Raw genomic sequence first — 23,756 nt, forward strand, 5'->3', positions numbered from 1 at the left:
AATGACAAATATCTGTAAAATAGATATGCTTTTACCCATTTAAATAGAGCAAAACTGTCATTTTATGGTTTAACGCTGTAAAAAATAAATAGCTGTTTGTAAAAATCCAGATGTGCTTTCATGTTTATAGTTAACATGTAAATTAGTCGGATTTTTTTCTGTGATATTTTCTATAATTTAACAAAAAAATGAACCTCCATTTGATTTTATACTTAATTTTTCAGCTGAAAATGCTGAAACAAATGTGAAGTCAGAATCTTATTCTTTCAGTTTTCCTGTGAACGTATAATAAAGGTGTCGCCCCCTGCAGGTGTGTGCGTGTCAGGTACGGGCGACGGGGAAAATGTACGCCTGCAAGAAGCTGGAGAAGAAAAGGATAAAGAAGAGGAAAGGCGAGTCGATGGCGCTCAACGAGAAACAAATCCTGGAGAAAGTCAACAGCAGATTTGTAGTAAGTTCTTCCTTTAACTACCGTCTGTCCAGATAAATATAGAAAGAAACTGTTCTGAGAGCAGAAAACACAAAAACAGTGAAGCTGAATCAAAAATCATCAACTATTAAAGCTAAACGGGTTTCTACACTTATAACAATGTCTTTTTTAATCTTTATTTTACATTAAAAAAACACAATAGCACGCTAAAAATGCAGACATTGAACTACTACACTGTAAATAAACTACATTAACTAAAAACCACTAAACTAAATATTGCGCACAAACTGAAAAATGCTCATTTAAGATGCATTTTTTAGCTTATTTTTTCTATTTCAATATAATATCTTTTGTCCCATTTCTACACCAAACCCAAATGTTAATAATAATAATAATAATAATAATAATAATAATAATAATAATACAGTACTTGCACTTAACCCCCATGTAACTCTTCCTAGCCATGCCAAATTTTTATGCTATTTCACATAGTCCTGGTCATTTCTAACATGTTCTAGAGCATTCTGTGACAATAAAGTTCATATTTTGGGGTTTATTTTGGGCCAAGATCCTTTTAGATTCTCCATTAGAGACCAAATGATGATTAATTTAGTTTTAAACTCAAACAAGAAGAGATCCCTCCGGGTTCTATACACCTCTAGGACTTTAAGGCGTGCAACCAAGATCTTGGCCGAGCCCTCTCACCCTGGACACAAACTTTTTGAACCGCTTCCCTCAGGCAGGAGGCTGCGGTCACTCAGGACTAAAACTTCTCGCCACAAGAACAGCTTCTTCCCCTCTGCTGTATCGCTGATGAACACTGCCCGTGCAGAGCCCAAGTTGGGCGGGATCAAACCATTTTGGGGTTTATTTTGGGCCACTGCAAAAAAGCTCTGTTGACTATTAGGGATGTGCGGACTAGTCGGTTAATCGGTTAATTGTCGACTCATTTATTAAACGGTTAGTATTTTACTAGTCAGTTAAACGCTAGTGTGCCCCCCCCACCCCCCGCACAGCCACGCTACGCGGCCCCCGGTCCCGACCGTGCGCCACCATGCAGCTCTACGCTCAGCCGTGCGCCGCACACTCGTCCCGTCTGGGCTACCTGGTTGATCCTGCCAGTAGCATATGCTTGTCTCTTTTTTCAACCCCCGCTATCCCCCTCATCATTAGCGGTGTTTTGACCACTCCAGCTACACCCACCACGTCCCTTCCTGCCACCCCGAAGCAAAGCATCGGCTCCACTATGTGCTGCTTGTGGACTGTCATGGCGCACCGACCCGCTGCCGTTACGCACAGACGCAGCGGCACTTTCTGTCTCAGTGGACGACTGAACATCTTCATCAGAGGGTGAATATTCCTCTTCAGAATATGAGTAAGCCATTACTTGACAAAGTACTTTGTCAGCGTTGAGCAGACCTCTCGGTACGGTGAGTTTTCTCACTCTAAAATGTGCCGTCTTGCGCTCTGATACGCTCCGACGGCGAGTCTCATCTCCTCGGTTTTCAAACTCTGTAAACTCCAAAACTTTGCATGAAAACACGCCCACAACTGATGCTCAGATTGAAGTTCCAGATGTCCGCCATCTCCTGGTGTACAGTACATGAGGCACACGAGGCAGTATATTTGAAGCTATGGCTTGTTATGTTCAGCAATGTTGCTTGTGGCAATATTGCGACTTTGGCGCTTAAAGGGTTAAATTGCAAGTTCAATACTAATTTCCGAACCGACTAGTCGTTAATTTTATTGGCGACTAGTCGGTTCGGAAATTAGTCGAAATTCCCATCCCTATTGACTATATTAATTACTACTGAGTAGTAACTGCACATACCTGTCTATTTTAACCATATTTCTTACATCTCTCTACTCACTATTTTATTTTATCTGTATTTGCACCAAGAGCACCAGAGAAACTTCCTTGTAAGTGTAAAAACCTACTTGGCAATAAAACCGATTCTGATTTGTGTTTGCTGGGGACTACTTTCAGCAGCGGATTGATACACATTTATCGCTCTAGTGAGTGTTTCAGGACTTTTATTACTGGTTTTGGCCTTTTCTTTTAAATAGAAATAGAGCAAATGACCAGACTTTAATGTTAACAATTAAAAAGCTCCTTTTCCCCATAAAAAAAGACATTTATAGTGAAACTCTTCTCCTGAGTAATCCATGTGCGTCAGTCGGACGTGATGTATGCAGCGTTTACGGCCGCTGTAATTAAAAGACAACACTGAAGTTGGGTTCCCGACCAGATGGGTTCGTTCAGATTATTTGATTTGGACGGACGTCAGTCGACTCGTCCGGACTCCCAGGCCCGAGGACTCCCTCAGGGCTCAACTTTAACTAAAATATAAATACACAGACAGACTTTATTAATGTTTTAAAATGCTGGCAGCAGGTTGTTGTTTTTTTTTTTCAATGACGTTATCAACTACTAGCGTAAATACGGTATTTTATATTAAAGGAACAATACTGAATCAGTGTCAGGTAGTAAAGCACACAACAGTTTAGGTTCAGGTAGCTGATTTTATCTTAATTAAATCTAATTTAAAGCTAACTTCATGTTTACAGTCAACTGTAAAGCTCTTTAAATCGCACTAACCTGCTTTAAAGTTGCTCTGAATGTTGACGTACATGCAAACATTTGTTGAGCATAAGTTATGTAGCAAGCAAACAGACATTATTAAGAGCGTTTTAGCTCTTTTATACAGGTTATTTTTCTTTCAGGGAATAACATTCGTTTGTAATTAACCAAAAGTCATCAAATATTTGCAGTTAAAGTCACAAATATGCAGTTTTAAAACAGAGGATTCTTACTTTTGTCTCGCTAAAACTTCAAGGTTGTTGTTGTTTTGCTAGCTACATGTAACGGATAAACACTTTATATATAAAGCTTAAAATTATAAATAAACAGGTGAAACTGTCTGATAAAACTGATGGATAAGTGGTTAAAACAGTAGAAGGTAGAAGGCTGGAATAGCAAAGGCTGAAACAGGTTGCTACAATAGTTAGCTAAACGTAATGCACAAACAACAAAAATGAGCTCAAATGAATGGATTAACACTCTCTATTGTTTGTATTGCTTTGTTAAATGTAATTTAAAACCAGGTGAAAGAATTAGCTGAAAGTTACACATAAGCAGCTGAACCTCATAGCTTAAAGTCACGGATACACTGTTGGAAGCGTTAGCTAAATTTATTGATGGAAAGGTGGAAAATGTTAGCTAAAAGTTACAGATAAACAGCTGAAATATTTAGTTAAGCTAAATGGTTTAACCAGTTTAAAGTGCTAGCTACATTTTTTTTGATAAACAGTGGAAAATGTTCGTAAAAAATTACATATATACAGATAATACACATAGCTAAAGGTAGTGGTTAAACACTTGGAACTGTTAGCTGGATTCTCTGAATAAACAGTTGCCGTTGTTTTAATTCAATGAAAGACAGTTGACACTGTTTGCTAAATTTTATGAATAACACTTAAAACTGCTAGCTAGATTTATTGAATAATAGTTCAAACTGTTAGCTAAATTATTCAATTACAATTTAAACCGATAGCTACATTATTGAATAATAGTTAAAATTGTTAGTTAAATTATTGAATAAACTGTTGAAACTGGTAGCTAGATTTATTGAATAACAGTTTACACCATTAGCTTAATTCACTGAAAAATCTGTTTAAATTGTTAGTTAGATTTCCTGAATAAACACTTAAAACTGTTAGCTAAATCCAATGGATTAACAGTTTAAAGTGTTAGATTAATTCTTTGGAAAAACAGTTGCAACTTTTAAATAGCCAAAATGTCACTGAACAGCTGAAACGGCTAGCTAAAATGATTGAATCACAGTTTAAAGTGTTCGCTAAAAAGTTAAGGATGAACACCTGAGTTTAATGGATAAACAGTTTATGTTACTTGAGGGAGCTGAATTATTTTGATTAAAAAATGGATAAAAATGTAAAAGTATTAGCTAAAAATACTGGATAAATATTAGAAATAATTAGCTTAAAGTAAAAGATTTACGGTTGAAATAGTTAGCTAAAGATACTAGATAAGTAGCTTAAAGCAATGGATAAACAGTTGATACTGTTAGCTAAAGATACTCTACAAATATTTGAAATAAGCTCAGAGTTACAGATAAACAGTTGAAGTAGTTAGCTGAAAGTAATGACTAAACATTTTAATTTTTAGCAAAAAGTAATGGCTAACCAGTTCATAGCATTAGCTAAAGATACTGAATAAACATAATGAGCCAAAAATAATGGATAAACAATTGAAATAGTTAGCTGAAACTAACATAACCGGTGTAAATAGTGAGCTACACACCTTGAAGTCGCTAAACACAATGGAAAAATAAAACACAAAGACTTTGAAACCTTAAGCTATTATTAAATAGTTGAACTATTAAGCTAAAACCTCTCAACAAATATCATACAACTTCTGCTGCTAAAGTAGTAAAAGTACAAAAACTGGCTGTTCAACTGTATGAATAACCAACTGTAACAGTATTAACTTTATTTAATAGTGTTTAATATATAATTTTATTCATCATGAGAGGTGTTTCGGGTGTTTTAGTCTGAAAAGGTTGTACTGCTGCTGCTTGTCCAGGTGAGTTTAGCGTACGCCTACGAGACCAAGGACGCTCTGTGCCTCGTGCTGACCCTCATGAACGGCGGCGACCTGAAGTTCCACATCTACCACATGGGTGAGGCGGGGTTCGATGAGAGGAGAGCGATTTTCTACTCCGCTGAGATCTGCTGTGGCCTCGAGGATCTGCATCGAGAGCGAATCGTCTACAGGTGAACGTCTTCCAGCGCTTTTTACCTCGTCTCCTGTCGACTTTGTTCTAAATCTTATTATCTTCTGTCCCTCAGAGACCTGAAGCCAGAAAACATCCTGCTAGACGACCACGGTGAGTCAGATTTACCTTCCAAACGCAATGTGGGTAAAAAAAATCCTCTTTTCTGAGTGATGGGACCAAAAACACTCCAGTATACTGCAAATAAACATCCTTAAGTCTGCCTGTAAATCACCCAAAAAATGATTCTCTGTGTAATTTGTTATTCAGGATGCGCAATTAAATAACCTCTGACCTTTCTTGAGCAAGTATTACTGCACAAAAGTACATATATGAAGCCTTACAGATGGATTTTTTGAACTTTTTCTACTCCCATTACACTTATTTAACAGCTGCTGGCTAGTAGTTGTTGAACTGATTAAGATGATCAATATAAAACATGCTAAGAGCCGAAAAGTACGGTGCTTTATTGTAGGTTGATGTGAAAAAAATGTTAATTTTTGTCATTTTTTGTGGTTTCAGCTTCAAATTGTGAGACTTTTCTGCTTTTCTTTGAAGCTTTTTCCAGTATTTTTTACTTTATTCTGAACAGTTTTGAGCTATTTTATTGTTATTTCGTTATGATTATTATGTGGAAATGTTCAAACTTTACATTATTTAGGATTCAACAAGTCAACAATGAGATGCAATGTTGAGTTAAGAATGTTTTGTAAAGTGGTCAACCGTCAAAATCAACTTATTGAAGTAATTTCCTTATTTAAAGGTTTAAAGATCTTAGAAGCATGAATAATGACTGGTTTACTACAAAGTGCCATTTGTGTGGAATAAACCTTCAAAACCATACCCAGTCTGTTAGAAAGTCATATTTAGGTATATTAAGAAAAGTACTAAGACAGAAAGTGAAGTAATCCATTCAAACCATAATTTGTTTACTGAAAAGCAATATTTTGGGTGAAATAAACCCTAAAGACGATACCTTGTTTGTTAAATTAGTGTTTGGATGGAATAAACCTTTAAAACTAAAAGTATTAGGCCAGAAAGTTGTATTTGGGGTGAAATAAACCTCTAAAACCATAATTTGTTCATCAGAAAGTACTATGTGGGTACTTTCTGACCCACATAAGATAAGTACTTGGACAGAAAGTAGTATTTTTAGGTGTAGAAAAACCTTTAAAAACATTATTTGAGTGGAATAAACCTTTACAACTTAAAGTTTTTGGACAGAAAGTTGTATTTTCAATGAAATCAGCCTCTAACACCATAACTTTTCCACTAAAAAGGTATTATTTGGGGGGAATAAACCTTTAAAACCATACTTAATGCATTAGAAAGTTGTACTTTTGGTAGCAATAAACTTGTGAAATCATAATTTGTTTGTTAGAAAGTAATTGCTGATTGGAATAAACCTTTAAAACTAGAAATACTTGGACAGAAAGTTGTGTTTTGTGTGTAGTAAACCTTTAAAACCATAACTTTTTGTTGACTTTAAGACCATAACTTCTTTATTAGAAACTACTTTATGGGTGCAATAAATCTTTAAAACTACTAGTCGTGCACTTCAGCGACCATCCAGCTGGATAATAGGGCTGTCGTGATGAAGTTAATAAAAATGGATTTATTACCGAGGCAGTGGACTGTTTGAGCAGCAGAGGGCGCTGTGACTCCAGCACAGATCTGATAAACAACAGAAGCTCCAACTCACAGCAAATAAAACTCATCAAGAAGGTCGACTAAAACCAAATAAATTCACAGAAACACGCAGTAAAACATCTTCCAGGGAAAACTGACACTTTAAATGTTTGTTTGTGCTGTAAAATTCCATAACTAATGAGCATGAAGATGCAGATTTTCCTGAGATAACCTGAAGGCATCACGAGGAAACGAAGCTAAAACTCATTATCACTTTGATGGAAGCTTTATTAAGGCACGATGGCTACAAGATACACCGACCTCAAGGACAAAATCAGCCATCTTCTGCTTCCAGACTGCATATTTGTGACTCTAAATGTAGTTTCTGGACGTATTCAATGACTTTTATTGAAAAATAGAGGAACCTGATGACTTTTTTCATCTAAAAAGAAAAACAATCCATCTAAAGGAGGTAAAATGGTAATAAGTGTGTTTAGCATAAATTAATATTTTTCACAAGATATTTATTTAAATTACTTTTATTGCAGTTTAAAGTGCTTTAAAGGTGACTGACAACATGAAAATAAGAAACCAGAGTACAAGACGAGGTTTTATCCAGATTAAAGGCAATAAATTAACAAAACATGGTCAAACTAGTCGCTTTAAAAAGGATAAGAAGTTCTTAAACACCTGTTTGTGTTCCCTAACAGGAGGCAACAGAGGGCAGCAAAAACCAACAAAATCAACCAAATGATCTAGTATGAAGGTTCAGCACACATTACCGATTCAGAAATCAGCATTTTCTTTTAAATTGCTTCCACTACAACTGCCACTGCCACCAAAGCTAACGTTAGCCACATTAGCTGCTAACACTTGAGATTTTTCTGTTGTTGTGGTGACATTGCTTAAAAAAAATTAAAATAAGCCACTGGACATTTACCTCCTCAGACTTTTATTGAATTTTTTAGACATTTATAGAGTTTAGCAGAAGCAGCTCTAATATGTGGTTAGCTAGCTTTGAGGTAGCACTTAGCTCAAATGTGTACTAGCTTGATGATGTGAGGCAAATTAGTTGTGGGATGTCTTGAGGATTGGCAGAAGTCACTCTGTGGTCTCAACAACGCCCCGCCCACAGCTCCATCTGATTGGTTACAGGTCACAAGCAAACAACCAATCACGAAAAGGGATTGTTTACACAGAGGCTGTGTCCGAAATCGCATACTAACGTACTACTCATACTAAGTGTGACGTCAAAATAAGTATGTAGTGCGTTCACATTAGATAGTATGAAAAGACTGAGTACGCGAGAAATACCCGGATGTATACTATATCCGGAAAATTTTTATGTATGCGCGGTGACCACACTAGTCATACTCAACCGCCCCATAATGCTTTGCGAGCTATCCACCGAAATGCAATCCTTCGCGGGATATGTGGCCGGACCGGGGCGATTTTTATTTTATTTTATGTGGTTAAGTAGTCATCCTAATAACCCCATAGATTTGAGAAATAGGTGTTTTCTGACCAATGTTTTAAATTTGTCAGACACCTCACTACATGCTACTGAATGCTAGCAGCTAGTTGTAGCAGCTCGCTTAGCATACAGAACAAGTAGCAGCTACCTCCAGTAGCCTACAGCTACAATTGAAACGATTCGCATAATCTGGCTAATAACTGCATGAGGAGTGCCGGCTTGAAATTGCCACATTAATTATGCGACTGTTTGTTAGCGTAAAATCGACCTGAAGCCGGCATTCAGCCGAGATATTTGATAGCCGTACTTCCGGTTTTTGTCGTCGGAGGTTTGAAATGCATTATGGGAAATGTAGTAGTATACTACAGTGTGAACGGTTGGCATTCTAATCATACTTATAGTACGTAGTATACAGTATATACTCATTGAGAATGTAGTATGTTAGTATGCCATTTCGGACACAGCCAGAGAGACAGAGGAGCACATCTTCAGAGTGGAACTGGCAGATAAGTACTTGGAGGGAATGTAGTATTTTAGATAAAATAAACCTTAAAATCCTAATGTGGTCATTTGAAAGTAGTATTTTGAATGAACTAAACCTTGAAAACCAGAGCTTGTTTCCTAGAAAATACTATTTTTTTGGAATTAGTCTTTAAAACTAAAGAGTGTTTGGATGGTGAGGTAGCAGAACTGCTGAAGATTTATTAAAAACAACGGTCTTCTACGAGCATTCTTAGTGTTAGACAGAAAAGATCCCAATAATTAATTTGTTGGCGTCAGCAGGTAGTACTGGAATTGATTTTGCCAGGCTATTGCTAATAGGTTTGCTGAGCTACTTTCACAGTGGCTAGGGCTACGCTAACAGCTAAATTATCAGATTAAGCTGAACGAGAGTTTAGAAAAACACTAATAATGCATAAAAATCTGGGCCTTGGTGTTAAATAAACGTGAGAGAACAGAAAAATATTAAGAAAATATAGAAGAACAGCAGACAGAACTACTATTAATCAATCAGTAATCTTTATTAGTAAAGTAGCCTCAATATGCTACGTAGCGTTCTAGCACATGTTGTCAATGAGTCTCTTAATATTCCAAATATTGTTTTGAGAACCAGTATTTGAGGTTGTTTTTGATATTCGGCCTTTCTCGAATATCAATAATCATGAAGAAAATTAACGAACATCGAACTTCACGTGTTTTTGTCTTCAGGCCACATCAGGATATCAGATCTGGGTTTAGCCGTTTACGTTCCAGAAGGACAAACCATCAAAGGCAGAGTGGGAACAGTGGGATACATGGGTGAGTACACCAGTATTTCTACTTAAACACTGCACGAAAGCACAGATATGTCCCTTTATGGAAACATTATCTTTTTTAACCTCAGTACTTTTATTTGACAGCTGCTAGTTGACCTGCAGATCAGTTTTTATTAGACATAAATCCCACTTAAATCTTAAAAAATATGATTTGTTGTAAATGAAGGTGAAACATTCAATTAATCACTTCCATAAATTATTTATTTTTATTTATTTTTTTCACATTTAACACTTTCAGTGTCAGAACGGGAGAATTTGCTGCTTTTATTTTAAATTATTTTATTATTTTTTGTCATTTTTAATAATTTTTAGGTATTTTCAGATTTTTTAAAAGCCTAGCAAAATTTAACCTGCACGAGAACTGTCACATTTTGAAGTTTTCTTTTGTTTTTAAATTATTTTCCTCATTTTCTAAAATTCAGATTATATTTAGCAAATTTACAGAAAAATATAATTTACACATTGACTGTATTAAAAAGTATTAGTACAAAAAGTAGTCGTAAAAAAAATAGTTTTCTTGTATTTAAATCTGCAAAAAATATTATTATTTTGCAGATATTTCTTTTATTTCAGAATCAGAATCAGAATAACTTTTATTTGCCAAGTATGTGAGCACATACAAGCAATTTGACTCCGGTATTTTACCGTACCCTCTTGTACTAGACAAATAGAAAATCAAATAATAAACATAAATTATGTAACAAAAAGAAAATATAAAAAATACTAGCATAAGTTTAACATTACGTAATAAGAAAAATTAACAGAAAAATCATGTATATTAAGGATAAAAATTAGTAAATAATTTTTTCATCAGTTATATCACAGCTTTTCCCCTGTTTTTTTCACTATGAATTAATCAGATCATATAAAAAATGAATAGGAAAAAGTTTTAATTAATTCTTAAAAAATAAATGGAAAGGGCCAAAACTGTAGAAAAGATCTATTTAAAAAAATAAAACATACAAATTACAAATAATGTGAGATCCTTAAATTTTAATGCATTTAATACTATATTTTTACAAAAAGATTAGTGCAAAAAGTGACCATAAAATTACAGTTTTACTGCATTTAAATCAGATATTTCTTCTATTTGAAAGAAAAATCATACATATATATGATTTTATAAAATTATCGAAATTTTTTTGTTACGAGAAATTAGCGCCGTAACGATAAAATTACAGTTTTACAGTATTTAAATCTGTATTTTTACAAAAAGTAAGTATTAGTACAAAAAAAAGTGATCATAAAAATTACACAGTTTTACTGTATTTAAATCAGATATTTCTTCCATTTGAATGAAAAAACATGTATATTAAGGATTGAAACATGGTAAATAATGTTTTATCTGTAATTTTTCAGATTTTATTTTAATAAAATCATTTTAAAAATTAGTAAAGAATTAAAAGTAGAAAAAATGTAAAAATGTTTTTTGTGGTAAAAAATCATTTTACCGCAAAAATCAAATAATTTCACAGATTTGCTGTTATTTGTTCCACTTTGACAGTACTCCATTGTCCTTTTACTTACTTTTTCTGACAGATTTAAGTTTTTTCCCCAAATATTTCCAGTTGTGGACTCCATAATGTCGTGTCCTGCAGGCTGTTGGTATCTCTGAAGCTCTAGAAGATGTTTGAGGATGTGGTTTCTGTTGCTGCAGCTCCAGAGGTGGTGAAGAACGAGCGGTACACCTTCAGCCCCGACTGGTGGGCGCTGGGCTGCCTGCTGTACGAGATGATCGAGGGCCAGTCGCCCTTCCAGCAGAGGAAGAAGAAGATCAAGAGGGAGGAAGTGGAGCGGCTGGTGAGGGAGGTGGAGGAGGAATACTCCGGAAAGTTCTCCGAGGACGCCAAGTCCCTCTGCAAAATGGTGGGCGGCCAGTTCCACTTATCTCTGTCTTAGTTTTTACTCGTCTGCAGCTCCCATCTGCTCTCATGGAGTTCAGAAAGGAAGACAAACCCTCATTTAAAAAATATTTACAGCAATATTCCAGATTCTGGAGTCAGAAATTAAACCAAAATGTCTTTGACTTGACGGTCCTGAGTGTAATTGTGGTGGTTTTGAGTCGTTTTAGTCACTTTAGTGTCTGTTTTTACCCCTGGTGTAGTTTTAGTCTTTTTCAGGTGGTTTTGGGTCTTTATGTAATCACGTTGTGTCTCTTTCTGACAGTCTTGCTTTTCTATATTACATTTTTTGCCTCTTTGTTGTAGTTTGTTTCATTTTTTTGGTGGTTCTGTATAATTTTTGGTGGTTTGGTGTGTTTTTTGGTGGTTTTGCGACACATGGTTGTAGTTTTATGTCTCTGTGGTGTTTTTTTTGTGGTTTCATGTCTTTTTTTGGTGGTTTTGTGTCTTGTTTTTGCAATTTTGTGTCTTTTTGGTAGTTTGTGGTAGTCTTGCTTTTCTATATGGCATGCTCTGCCTTGTAATTTGTGTCTTTTTGTAATGGTTTTTCTGTCTCTTTGTGGTGATTTTATGTCTTTTTGTCTGTTGCATCTCGTACTTTTTGTGTCTCTCTGGCAATGTTGCATTTTTTTTTTAATTTCTATCGCTGTGATAGTTTTAAGTCTCTTTGTCACAATATTGCATCTAATTTTGGTCAGTTTGTGTGTTTTTGTAACAATTTTGTGTCTCCTTGTGGTACTTTTGGGTCGCTTCGTCACAATTTTACATCTAATTGTTTTAGTTTGTGTCTACTTTTGATCATTTTGTGTCTAATTTTGGTTGTTTTGCATCTGTTAGTGGTACTTTTTGTCTTTGCATCTATTTATGATGATTTTGTGTCACTTTGTGGCGATTTTGCATCCAGAAGTACCACATAGAGACAAGAAATGACCAAAATTAGGTGTAAAATTGTCACCAAGAGGCATAAACTGACCAGAATTGGATGTAAAATGGTGGGTGGGTGTGCAGACGAGCAGCCAAATCCACTTATTTTTCTCTTATTTTCATCCGTCTTCAGCTCCCATCTGCTCATGTGGAGTTTAAAAAGGATGAAATTTAACACGTTTCTCAGCTGAATGTCCCTCACGTCTGACTATAATCATATTCCTCCAGTTATTCCTGCTTTCATCTTCTCCAGAACAGATTATCAGAACAGCAAAGCCTCCTTAAACAGAGCGCTGCCGTCAAACAAGAGAAATTATTTGCAGTGGCTTCCATCTGAATTAAAACACTCCTCTGTGAGCTTTTCTGTTCGTATACGGTGGTTTTATCCTTATTTAAATGGTAATTTTGGCCAGTTTGTGTCTCTTTGTGGATTTTTTTGAGTTTCTTGGTGGCAATTTTGCACCTAAATGGTAGTTTTGTATCTCTTTGTAGTAGTTTTTTGTCTTTTTGTGGTAGTTCTGTGTTTTTGCCAGCTTTTTTTAAATCTCTGTGGTGTTTTTTTTGTCTATTTGTGGTGGTTTTGTTGTAATTTTATGTCTGTGTGGCAGTTTTGTGTTTTTGTAGTAGTTTTTTTATCTCTCTGTGATGGATTTGTGTCACTCTTTGGTGGTTTTGCATCTCATTGCTGTAATTGTGTGCATCTTTGTGGTAGATTTGTGTTTTTGTACTAGTTTTTTGACTCTGTGGTGGTTTTGGTCTTTTTTTTGGTGGTTTTGCATCTCAGTGTTGTGATTTTGTGCCTCTTTGCAGTTATTTTGTGTTTCTTTGTGGCAATTTTACATCGCTTATTCAAATTTGTGTCTCTGTGACAGTATTGCATCTCTCAGGTTGTGTTCATTTTTGCCAGTTTTTCATCAAACTTTCTGGTTATTTTACGCGTCTTTACATTAGTTTTGTGTGTCCATGGCAATTTTGCACCTAAATTTGGTCATTTCATGTGTCTTTGTGTTACTTTTGTGTCTTTGTAGTAGTTTGAAGTCACTTTGCAACTATATTTGGTTGGTTTGTGACACTTTTGCATCTAATTGTGGTTCATTTGTTCAGGTTTACAGTATCTCAGTAAGTGCAGCGCTCTTTGCTTCAGGCTGAACTCACTTTAACAATAACACCTCATTAAAAACAGCTTCCAGCAAAACTAAACAACAGTTTTCTGATAAAACGTTCACCTGGGTTCTACTGTTTCTGCTGGGTTACTACCTGGTTGTATTTTAGCATCTGTACCTGAAGTCAAGCTCTCCACCAAAGCAAAGTGCTGCATTATTTAAAGCGTAGTTTCAATCCGATGGTCTCCAGTTTAACGCTTCTTTTTTCCACCAGCTGCTGGCCAAAGATCCCAGCGATCGCCTCGGCTGTTTGGGCGGCTCAGCCTCCGAGGTCAAAGCTCATTCCATCTTCCGCTCCATCAACTTCAAACGGCTGGAGGCCGGCATGCTGCAGCCGCCCTTCATCCCCGACGTAAGTGAACAGATGCTGCTATACTGTAAAAATACTTCTGTAAATATACTGAGGGTATCTGGGAGCAAAAGGGCCAGAAAAACTACTTAAAAAATGTTCAGTGTTAGAAAAAAAGTGAAAAATATCTGGAAAATAATATTTAAGTTGGTTTCAATACAGTAAAGCAGTAATTCTGTGGTCACATATTGTACAGGAACAAATTACTATTTGATGTGGGCATTATGTCGAGTTTCAGTCTGTTTTTTTGCAGTAAAAATATACATTAATGCTTTTTCCTGGAGTTTGTACTGGTAAAACCAAAAAGATTATCTCTTTTTCAATACTTGAAAAACATAGCCTTTCTTTCAAATAATTTTAAAGGTCTGTAGAATAACAATAATGTTTTTCTGATTTAAGTATAGTACCTGTCTTATTTATGTGCTGTAACTTGTTCATGTAGAATGAGACATTGTGGTTTTAGGAGCTTTAAGACCTTATCTCTTGTCATTTATGCATAGGTGTAACTAACTTTCAAATTAACTACCAAAAGAGACACAAACTGACCAAAATTAGATGCACAATTGCCACATGGAGACACAGATTACCAAAAATAGACACAACTCTACCACAAATACACACAAAACAACCAAAACTAGACACAAAACTACCACAATTCGACACAAAACAACCTAAACTAGACACAAAATTACCGTAAAGAAACGCAAAACTTTCACAAATAGACCCAAAATTACCAAAAAAAAGACGCTAAACAACCAAAACTAGACCTAAAACAATCAAAACTATACACAAAACCACCACAAAGAGACATGAAACAACCAAAACTAGACACAAAGCTACCACAAAGAGACACAAAACTACCACAGAGATGCAAAACCATCAAAACTACCACAAAGAGACACAAAACTACCACAGAGATGCAAAACCATCAAAACTACCACAAAGAGACACGAAAGAACAGAAACTAGACACAAAACTACCACAAAGAAACACAACTGACCTAAATCAGATGCAAAATCGATACAAATATTCTAATGGTGATGATTAAATGATTAATTTCCATCTGTAAATCAACTGATTAAAAATACATCGAGCTGATAAGATGGAAAACAAAGAGCTCACATGTCAGATAATGTATTGCTGTTACTGTTTAGCTAGCAGCGGGCACCATGACAACAACTTCTGTGTTGGTGTAACTGTTAGCATCACGGCTAGCACAGGCCTGACTAATGGCATTAAAGGCAAGACAGGTGTAGCTGTTAGCATCACGGCTAGCACAAGCCTGACTAATGGCATTAAAGGCAGGGCAGGTGTAACTGTTAGCATCACGGCTAGCACAGGCCTGACTAATGGCATTAAAAGGAGAGCAGGTGTAACTGTTAGCATCACGGCTAGCACAGGCCTGACTAATGGCATTAAAAGTAGAGCAGGTGTAACTGTTAGCATCACGGCTAGCACAGGCCTGACTAATGGCATTAAAAGTAGAGCAGGTGTAACTGTTAGCATCACGGCTAGCACAGGCCTGACTAATGGCATTAAAAGTAGAGCAGGTGTAACTGTTAGCATCACGGCTAGCACAAGCCTGACTAATGGCATTAAAAGAAGAGCAGGTGTAGCTTTTAGCATCATGACTAGCCCAGGCCTGACTAATGGCATTAAAAGTAGAGCAGGTGTAACTGTTAGCATCACCGCTAGCACAGGCCTGACTAATGGCATTAAAAGTAGAGCAGGTGTAACTGTTAGCATCACGGCTAGCACAGGCCTGACTAATGGCATTAAAAGTAGAGCAGGTGTAGCTTTTAGCATCATGACTAGCCCAGGCCTGACTAATGGCATTAAATGTAGAGCAGGTGTAACTGTTAGCATCACGGCTAGCACAGGCCTGACTAATGGCATTAAAAGTAGAGCAGGTGTAACTGTTAGCATCACGGCTAGCACAAGCCTGACTAATGGCATTAAAAGAAGAGCAGGTGTAGCTTTTAGCATCATGACTAGCCCAGGCCTGACTAATGGCATTAAAAGTAGAGCAGGTGTAACTGTTAGCATCACCGCTAGCACAGGCCTGACTAATGGCATTAAAAGTAGAGCAGGTGTAACTGTTAGCATCACGGCTAGCACAGGCCTGACTAATGGCATTAAAAGTAGAGCAGGTGTAGCTTTTAGCATCATGACTAGCCCAGGCCTGACTAATGGCATTAAATGTAGAAGAGGTGTAACTGTTAGCATCACGGCTAGCACAGGCCTGACTAATGGCATTAAAAGTAGAGCAGGTGTAACTGTTAGCATCACCGCTAGCACAGGCCTGACTAATGGCATTAAAAGTAGAGCAGGTGTAACTGTTAGCATCACGGCTAGCACAGGCCTGACTAATGGCATTAAATGTAGAGCAGGTGTAGCTTTTAGCATCATGACTAGCCCAGGCCTGACTAATGGCATTAAATGTAGAGCAGGTGTAACTGTTAGCATCACGGCTAGCACAGGCCTGACTAATGGCATTAAAAGTAGAGCAGGTGTAACTGTTAGCATCACGGCTAGCACAAGCCTGACTAATGGCATTAAAAGTAGAGCAGGTGTAGCTTTTAGCATTATGGCTAGCACAGGCATGACTAATGGCATTAAATGTAGAGCAAGTGTAGCTGTTAGCATCATGACTAGCCCAGGCCTGACTAATGGCATTAAAAGTAGAGCAGGTGTAACTGTTAGCATCATGGCTAGCACAGGCATGACTAATGGCATTAAATGTAGAGCAGGTGTAACTGTTAGCATCACGGTTAGCACAAGCCTGACTAATGGCATTAAAAGTAGAGCAGGTGTAGCTTTTAGCATCATGGCTAGCACAGGCATGACTAATGGCATTAAATGTAGAGCAAGTGTAGCTGTTAGCATCATGACTAGCACAGGCCTGACTAATGGCATTAAAAGTAGAGCAGGTGTAACTGTTAGCATCATGGCTAGCACAGGCCTGACTAATGGCATTAAATGTAGAGCAGGTGTAACTGTTAGCATCATGGCTAGCACAGGCCTGACTAATGGCATTAAAGGCAGGGCAGGTGTAACCGATAACATCGTGACAACCCTCCGTCTAATTACACCGACAGCATAAGTGTGACTAATAGCATCTTCTCATGTAACTTCCTGTGAAAAAAACGCCTTCAGACCGACAGCTGGAAGTTTCTGTGCAGCTCAGGAAGAGGAATTAATTAACGAGATTATTAAGAATGTCACCAAAGCTCATTTATATGCAAAATGAAACCTGCAGCGTCTGACTGAAAGCAGCAGGTTTCGTGTTCTGAGATGGAGTTTAGATCCAAACACCAAGGGATTTTCCTCACATTCAGAAAACCCGACAGTTCAGTTCAGCACCAGCAGAATAAAATTACCTTTAAGGTGTTTTCTATCCCGCTGCTCTGACCTCAGATGTGGTTTATTGTGTGATGCAGCCTCAGGACATCTACCTCAATCTACAAAAACAAAAGCAGCAGAAATGTTTACCTCGACCTGAAACCTGAACAAACTGACCACAATTAGATTATAAAGCTGCCACCAAGACACACAGAATGACCAAAATTAAATGCAAAACTGTCAAAAAAAAAGACATAAACTGACCAACATTATGTGCAAAATAACCACAAAGAGATACAAAACTATTACAAATGGACACAAAATGACTCACATTAGACACAGAATTGCCATCATAAGATCCAGACTGAAAAAAAAAATTGATGCAAAATTGACACAGACACAAAATTACCACAAAGACGTGAACTAACCAAAATTAGACGCACAATTCCTGACATAGACACAAAACAACTACAAGACACAAAACAACCAGTCATGTGTAAAATCACAGAAATTGACACAAAACTATTACAGAGGCACAAAACCATCACAAAGAGACCCACAATGATCAAAATCAGACACAAAACTACTACAATGTGCCACAAAATTGCCACAGAGACACAAATGAGCAAAACTACCAAAAACAGACATAAAACTACTTGCAAAGAGACACGAAACAAGCAAAATTAGATGCAAAACTACTACAAATGGGCACAAAATTACCACAAAGAGATATAAACTGACCAAAATTCGATGCAAAACCTTCAGAAACTTACTTAAAACAAAATACAAAATACCCCATGTTAGACACAAAACTACCAGAAAGAGACACAAATGGACCAAATTAGGTGCAAAAATACCAAAAATAGATGTAAAACTACTACAAAGAGACACAAAATAATCAAAATTAGACATAAAACTACTATAAATACACACAAAATGACCACAATTAGATGTGAAATCTCAAAAAAAAATAGACACAACACAACCCCAGCAAGACACAAAACTACCACAAAGAGATGCAAAACAACCAAAATTGGATGCAAAATTGCCACAAAACACAAAATAAATAGATGCAAATCTTCAACAAACACTGGTGAAGAATAGATGCAGAACTGCTACAGAAACACAAAACAACTCAAATTAGACACAAAAAACTAAATGACACAAAACTACCACAAATAGACACAAAACATCCTAAATAAGACACAAATCAACCTAAATTAGATGCAAAAGTACCACAAAGAAACAGACTGACCAATATTAGATGTAAAACTGTCACAAACAGACCAAACCAGAATGTTTCTTGAGGTGCTTCCTGAGGTCTTTCCCGTCTGAAGTCTTTCTTGTCTGTTTCCTGTCCTAGATCTTTCTTGTCTTGAGGTCTTTCTTGTCTAAATGTTTCCTGTCTCGAGGTCTTTCCTGTCTGAGATCATTCCTATCGTGAGGTGTTTTCTGTCTTGAGGTCTTTCTTGTCTTGAAGTCTTTCTTGTCTGAGTGTTTCCTGTCTTGAGGTCTTGCCTGTCTGAGATCTTTCCTGTCTGAGATCTTTCCCATCTGAGGTCTTTCCTGTCTGAGGTCTTTCCTGTCTGAGTGTTTCCTGTCTTGAGGTCTTTCTTGTCTGAGTGTTTCCTGTCTTGAGGTCTTTCTTGTCTTGAGGTCTTTCCTGTCTGAGATCTTTCCTGTCTGAGGTCTTTCCTGTCTGAGATCTTTCTTGTCTGAGGTCTTTCTTGTCTTGAGGTCTTTCCTGTCTTGAGGTCTTTCCTGTCTTGAGGTCTTTCTTGTCTGAGGTCTTTCCTGTCTGAGATCTTTCCTGTCTGAGATCTTTCCTGTCTGAGGTCTTTCCCGTCTGAGGTCTTTCCCGTCTGAGGTCTTTCCTGTCTTGAGGTCTTTCTTGTCTGAGGTCTTTCCTGTCTTGAGGTCTTTCCCGTCTTGAGGTCTTTCCCGTCTTGAGGTCTTTCCCGTCTTCAGGTCTTTCTTGTCTTGAGGTCTTTCCTGTCTTGAGATCTTTCCTGTTTTGAGGTCTTTCCTGTCTGAGGTCTTTCCTGTCTGAGGTCTTTCCTGTCTTGAGGTCTTTCCTGTCTTGAGGTCTTTCCTGTCTTGAGATCTTTCCTGTTTTGAGATCTTTCTTGTCTTGAGGTCTTTCCCGTCTTGAGGTCTTTCCCGTCTTGAGGTCTTTCCCGTCTTGAGGTCTTTCCTGTCTGAGATCATTCCTATCGTGAGGTGTTTTCTGTCTTGAGGTCTTTCTTGTCTTGAAGTCTTTCTTGTCTGAGTGTTTCCTGTCTTGAGGTCTTGCCTGTCTGAGATCTTTCCTGTCTGAGATCTTTCCCATCTGAGGTCTTTCCTGTCTGAGGTCTTTCCTGTCTGAGTGTTTCCTGTCTTGAGGTCTTTCTTGTCTGAGTGTTTCCTGTCTTGAGGTCTTTCTTGTCTTGAGGTCTTTCCTGTCTGAGATCTTTCTTGTCTGAGGTCTTTCTTGTCTTGAGGTCTTTCCTGTCTGAGGTCTTTCCTGTCTGAGATCTTTCTTGTCTGAGGTCTTTCTTGTCTTGAGGTCTTTCCTGTCTTGAGGTCTTTCCTGTCTTGAGGTCTTTCTTGTCTGAGGTCTTTCCTGTCTGAGATCTTTCCTGTCTGAGATCTTTCCTGTCTGAGATCTTTCCCGTCTGAGGTCTTTCCCGTCTGAGGTCTTTCCTGTCTTGAGGTCTTTCTTGTCTGAGGTCTTTCCTGTCTTGAGGTCTTTCTTGTCTGAGGTCTTTCCTGTCTTGAGGTCTTTCCTGTCTTGAGATCTTTCCTGTTTTGAGGTCTTTCCTGTCTGAGGTCTTTCCTGTCTGAGGTCTTTCCTGTCTTGAGGTCTTTCCTGTCTTGAGGTCTTTCCTGTCTTGAGATCTTTCCTATTTTGAGATCTTTCTTGTCTTGAGGTCTTTCCCGTCTTGAGGTCTTTCCCGTCTTGAGGTCTTTCCCGTCTTGAGGTCTTTCCCGTCTTGAGGTCTTTCTTGTCTTGAGGTCTTTCCTGTCTTGAGATCTTTCCTGTTTTGAGGTCTTTCCTGTCTGAGGTCTTTCCTGTCTGAGGTCTTTCCTGTCTTGAGGTCTTTCCTGTCTTGAGGTCTTTCCTGTCTTGAGATCTTTCCTGTCTTGAGATCTTTCCTGTCTTGAGGTCTTTCCTGTCTTGAGGTCTTTCCTGTCTTGAGGTCTTTCCCGTCTTGAGGTCTTTCTTGTCTGAGTGTTTCCTGTCTCTCTGTTGTGTTTCAGCCTCAGGCCATCTACTGTAAAGACGTGCTGGACATCGAACAGTTCTCCACAGTTAAAGGAGTAGAACTGGAACCCAAAGACGAGTCCTTCTACAGCAAAGTGTCCACGGGCAGCGTTTCTATTCCTTGGCAGAACGAGGTGAGTCGCACATCTGTTTCTGGTTGTTCAGTGTCTATTTGTACTAGATTTAGGTCTATTTGTGTTAGTTTTAAGTCTGTTTCGCTAGTTTTGTGTCTCTGCTTTGTGCTAGTTTTGTGTCCATTTGTGCTGGTTTTGAGTCTATTTGTGTTACTTTTGTGTCTCTGATAGTTTTGTGTCTATATGATAATTTTGTGTCTATTTGTGCTACTTTTGGGTCTATTTGTGCTAGTTTCCTGTCTCTTTGTGATAGTTTTGTATTTATTTGTTATAGTTTTGTGTCTAGTTGTGGTTGTTTGTATCTCTTGTAGTAGTTTTACATCTAATTTGGTCCACTGCTGTCTCTTTCTTGTAGTTTTGTGTCACTCTGTGGCGATTTTGTATCAGTTTTTTTCAGCCTGTGTGTCTTTGTTGTAGTGTTGAGTCACCGTTGCAGTTTTCCATCTAACTTTGGTCGGTTTGCTTCTTTCTGAGGTAGTTTTGTATCTACTTTTGGTCGGTCTGTGTCTATAGTTGTTTTGTGTGGCTTTATGGTGTTTTTTTTGTCTATTTGTGGTGATTCTTTGGGATTTTGAACTGTATTGGATCTACTTTTGGTCATTTTGCATCTCATTGTGGTAGTTTTGTGCTTCTGTGATATCTATACATCTGTTTTTGGTAGTTTTGAGTCTATTTATCGTAGTTTTGTGTCACTTTCTGGCTATTTTGCATGTAATTAGGTCAGTTTTGTGTCTAATTTTGGTCATTTTGTGTCTACAATCATACCACAACTACTTTTCTGCCGCTGTTTTCTAAAAATGATCGATTTTGACTGAAATGAAGTGCATATTTCAACTGTGTCTCCCAGCCTTAAATACAACATTTCAAACGTTGGAAAAATAAATCACCAGAAATGTGTTTCTGAAAGCATCTGAGGTGAGAAATAATCTGTGCAGCTGCTGAGTTTTAGGAGTTTCCAGAAGCTCTGATTTCCATAAAGTGGCCTCGACCTCGACTTAATGCAAACGAGGTGCGTCCAACGTGACGCTGTATCGCTTAAAACGCATAAAAGACGGATATAGATCTGTTCAGCAACCTGACAACAGCAAAGAAACCTTTTAAATCCAGCTGAATAAAGGTGTTTTCTTGCAGGTTGAGTTCAGTCAGACAGCAGCTGTAAAGATTTCACAGCTTCTGACTAATGCAGGAGAGAAAATAATAAAATGCTGCAGCTGGTGGTGAATATCAGCCGCTTATTCTGGTCCTTTATGATGATATTGCACCAGATTTTGGTCAGTTTGAGTCTTTTTGTAGCAATTTTTTTTTAGTCTTTGTTGAAGATTTGTGTTTCTGGAGCAATTTTGCATCAATTTCTTCAGTTTGTGTTTGTTTTTGACAGATTTTCACCTAATTTTGGTCATTTTATGTGTCTTTATGTTAGTTTTGTTGTGTATGTGGCAATTTTACTAATTACTTTGATCATTTCATGTCTCTTCATGGCAATTTTGAATCTAATTAAGGTTGAACTGTGTAACGGAGAAGTTCTCACGAAGTTCTCTTCGTGACTGTTTTGCATGTAAATTTGGTAGTTTTGTGTCTCTTTGTGGTTATTTTGCATCTAATTTAGTTCATTTTGTGTGCCTTCATGGTGGTTTTGGATCTAGTTTTCATCATTTTGTGTCTCTTTGTGGTAGTTCTTCATCTAATATTGGTACTTTTACGTGCCTTTACGTTTGTTTTGTGGTCTGTGGCAATTTTGTATCTAATTTTGGTCACTGATTGTAACTTTGTGGCATTTTTCTGCCAATTTTTTGTTGTTTGTCTCTGTAGACATTTTGTGTCTCTCTGTTGTAATTTTGTGTTTGTGACAATTTTGCATCTAGTTTAGTTAATTTTGTGTCTCTTTGTAGCATTTTATGTCTTTTTGTGGTTGTTTTACATATCTTTGTGGTCTTTTTGTATGTCTTTGTGGTTGTTTGTGTCTCTTTGTTGTCATTTTGTGTCTCTCTGTGGTCTTTTTGTGTCTCTTTGTGGTTGTTTTGTGTCTCTTTGTGGTTGTTGGTGTCTCTGTTGTCATTTTGTGACTCTCTGTGGTCTTGTTGTGTCTCTCTATGGTCGGTTTGCGTTTCTTTGTGGTTGTTTGTGTCTCTTTGTGGTTGTTTGTGTCTCTTTGTGGTAGTTTTGTGTGTCTTTGTGGTTGTTTTGCGTCTCTTTGTGGTAGTTTGCGTCTCTTTGTGGTTGTTTGTGTCTCTTTGTAGTAGTTTTGTGTGTCTTTGTGGTTGTTTTGTGTCTTTGTGGTTGTTTTGTGTCTCTTTGTGGTAGTTTGCGTCTCTTTGTGGTTGTTTTGTGTCTCTTTGTGGTAGTTTTGTGTGTCTTTGTGGTTGTTTTGTGTCTCTTTGTGGTAGTTTGCGTCTCTTTGTGGTTGTTTTGTGTCTCTTTGTGGTAGTTTTGTGTCTGTTTGTTGTTATTTGTGTCTCTTTGTGGTAGTTTTGTGTCTGTTTGTGGTTGTTTTGTGTCTCTTTGTGGTAGTTTGTGTATATTTGTGGTGATTCTCTGTCACTTCGTGGTGCTTTTGCTGAAAATGCTAAACACGCTGCAGCTGGTGTTGAATATCAGCAGTAGGAGGTTAGAAACATTAAACTGGAGATACACAGCGCTAATGTCGCACCATCTGTTAGAAACATTTTGACTGTTGGGTTTTTAGTGTTTTACTGCAGAGAAATCGTCCTTCATGTTTTTGTCTTTTCTCCCTCAGATGATCGAGACCGAGTGTTTCGATGAGCTGAATGTTTTCGACCAGGACGGGACGGTTCCCCCAGACCTGGACTGGAGAGGCCAGCCGTCGCCTCCGCCCAAACAGGGGCTGCTGCAGCGGCTGTTCGGCCGACAGGTCAGCGAACGCACCACGACACCCTCCATAAAACAGCAGGAAAACCACGTCAGACTCACAGAGGGTCTTCTGAGTGGGATATTACAGCGATACTGATAAAAATGTTTGGATCTAAGTGTCCAAGTGTTGCCAAAAGGAACTTTTCTACGAGCGAAACGCATTTTAAAGTGCAATCAATCATGTTTTAT

At 37.6% G+C, this 23,756-nt stretch overlaps 1 protein-coding gene across 4 annotated transcripts in view; it reads left to right on the top strand.

Moving 5' to 3' along the window:
- The window catches only part of grk6 (G protein-coupled receptor kinase 6), an 83,840-nt gene that overhangs the window by 55,296 nt on the left and 4,788 nt on the right, over positions 1 to 23,756 (top strand). The window contains exons 8-15 of one of the 4 annotated variants that reach the window (XR_007937094.1): positions 311 to 451; positions 5,034 to 5,224; positions 5,300 to 5,337; positions 9,536 to 9,625; positions 11,300 to 11,508; positions 13,845 to 13,982; positions 18,685 to 19,238; positions 19,273 to 19,751. Coding sequence is in view for 3 of the 4 variants with exons in the window: in XM_022217944.2 (XP_022073636.1) it covers positions 311 to 451; positions 5,034 to 5,224; positions 5,300 to 5,337; positions 9,536 to 9,625; positions 11,300 to 11,508; positions 13,845 to 13,982; positions 20,562 to 20,699; positions 23,434 to 23,568 (1,080 nt within the window). In the remaining variant the exon portion in view is untranslated. Of the gene's footprint in view, positions 1 to 310; positions 452 to 5,033; positions 5,225 to 5,299; positions 5,338 to 9,535; positions 9,626 to 11,299; positions 11,509 to 13,844; positions 13,983 to 18,684; positions 19,753 to 20,561; positions 20,700 to 23,433; positions 23,569 to 23,756 lie in introns of those variants that run through there. The other 3 variants (XM_022217944.2, XM_051937408.1, XM_051937407.1) reach the window with 3 other exon arrangements.

Source organism: Acanthochromis polyacanthus, chromosome 17 (genome assembly GCF_021347895.1).
Source record: "Acanthochromis polyacanthus isolate Apoly-LR-REF ecotype Palm Island chromosome 17, KAUST_Apoly_ChrSc, whole genome shotgun sequence".
Lineage (NCBI taxonomy): Eukaryota > Metazoa > Chordata > Actinopteri > Pomacentridae > Acanthochromis > Acanthochromis polyacanthus.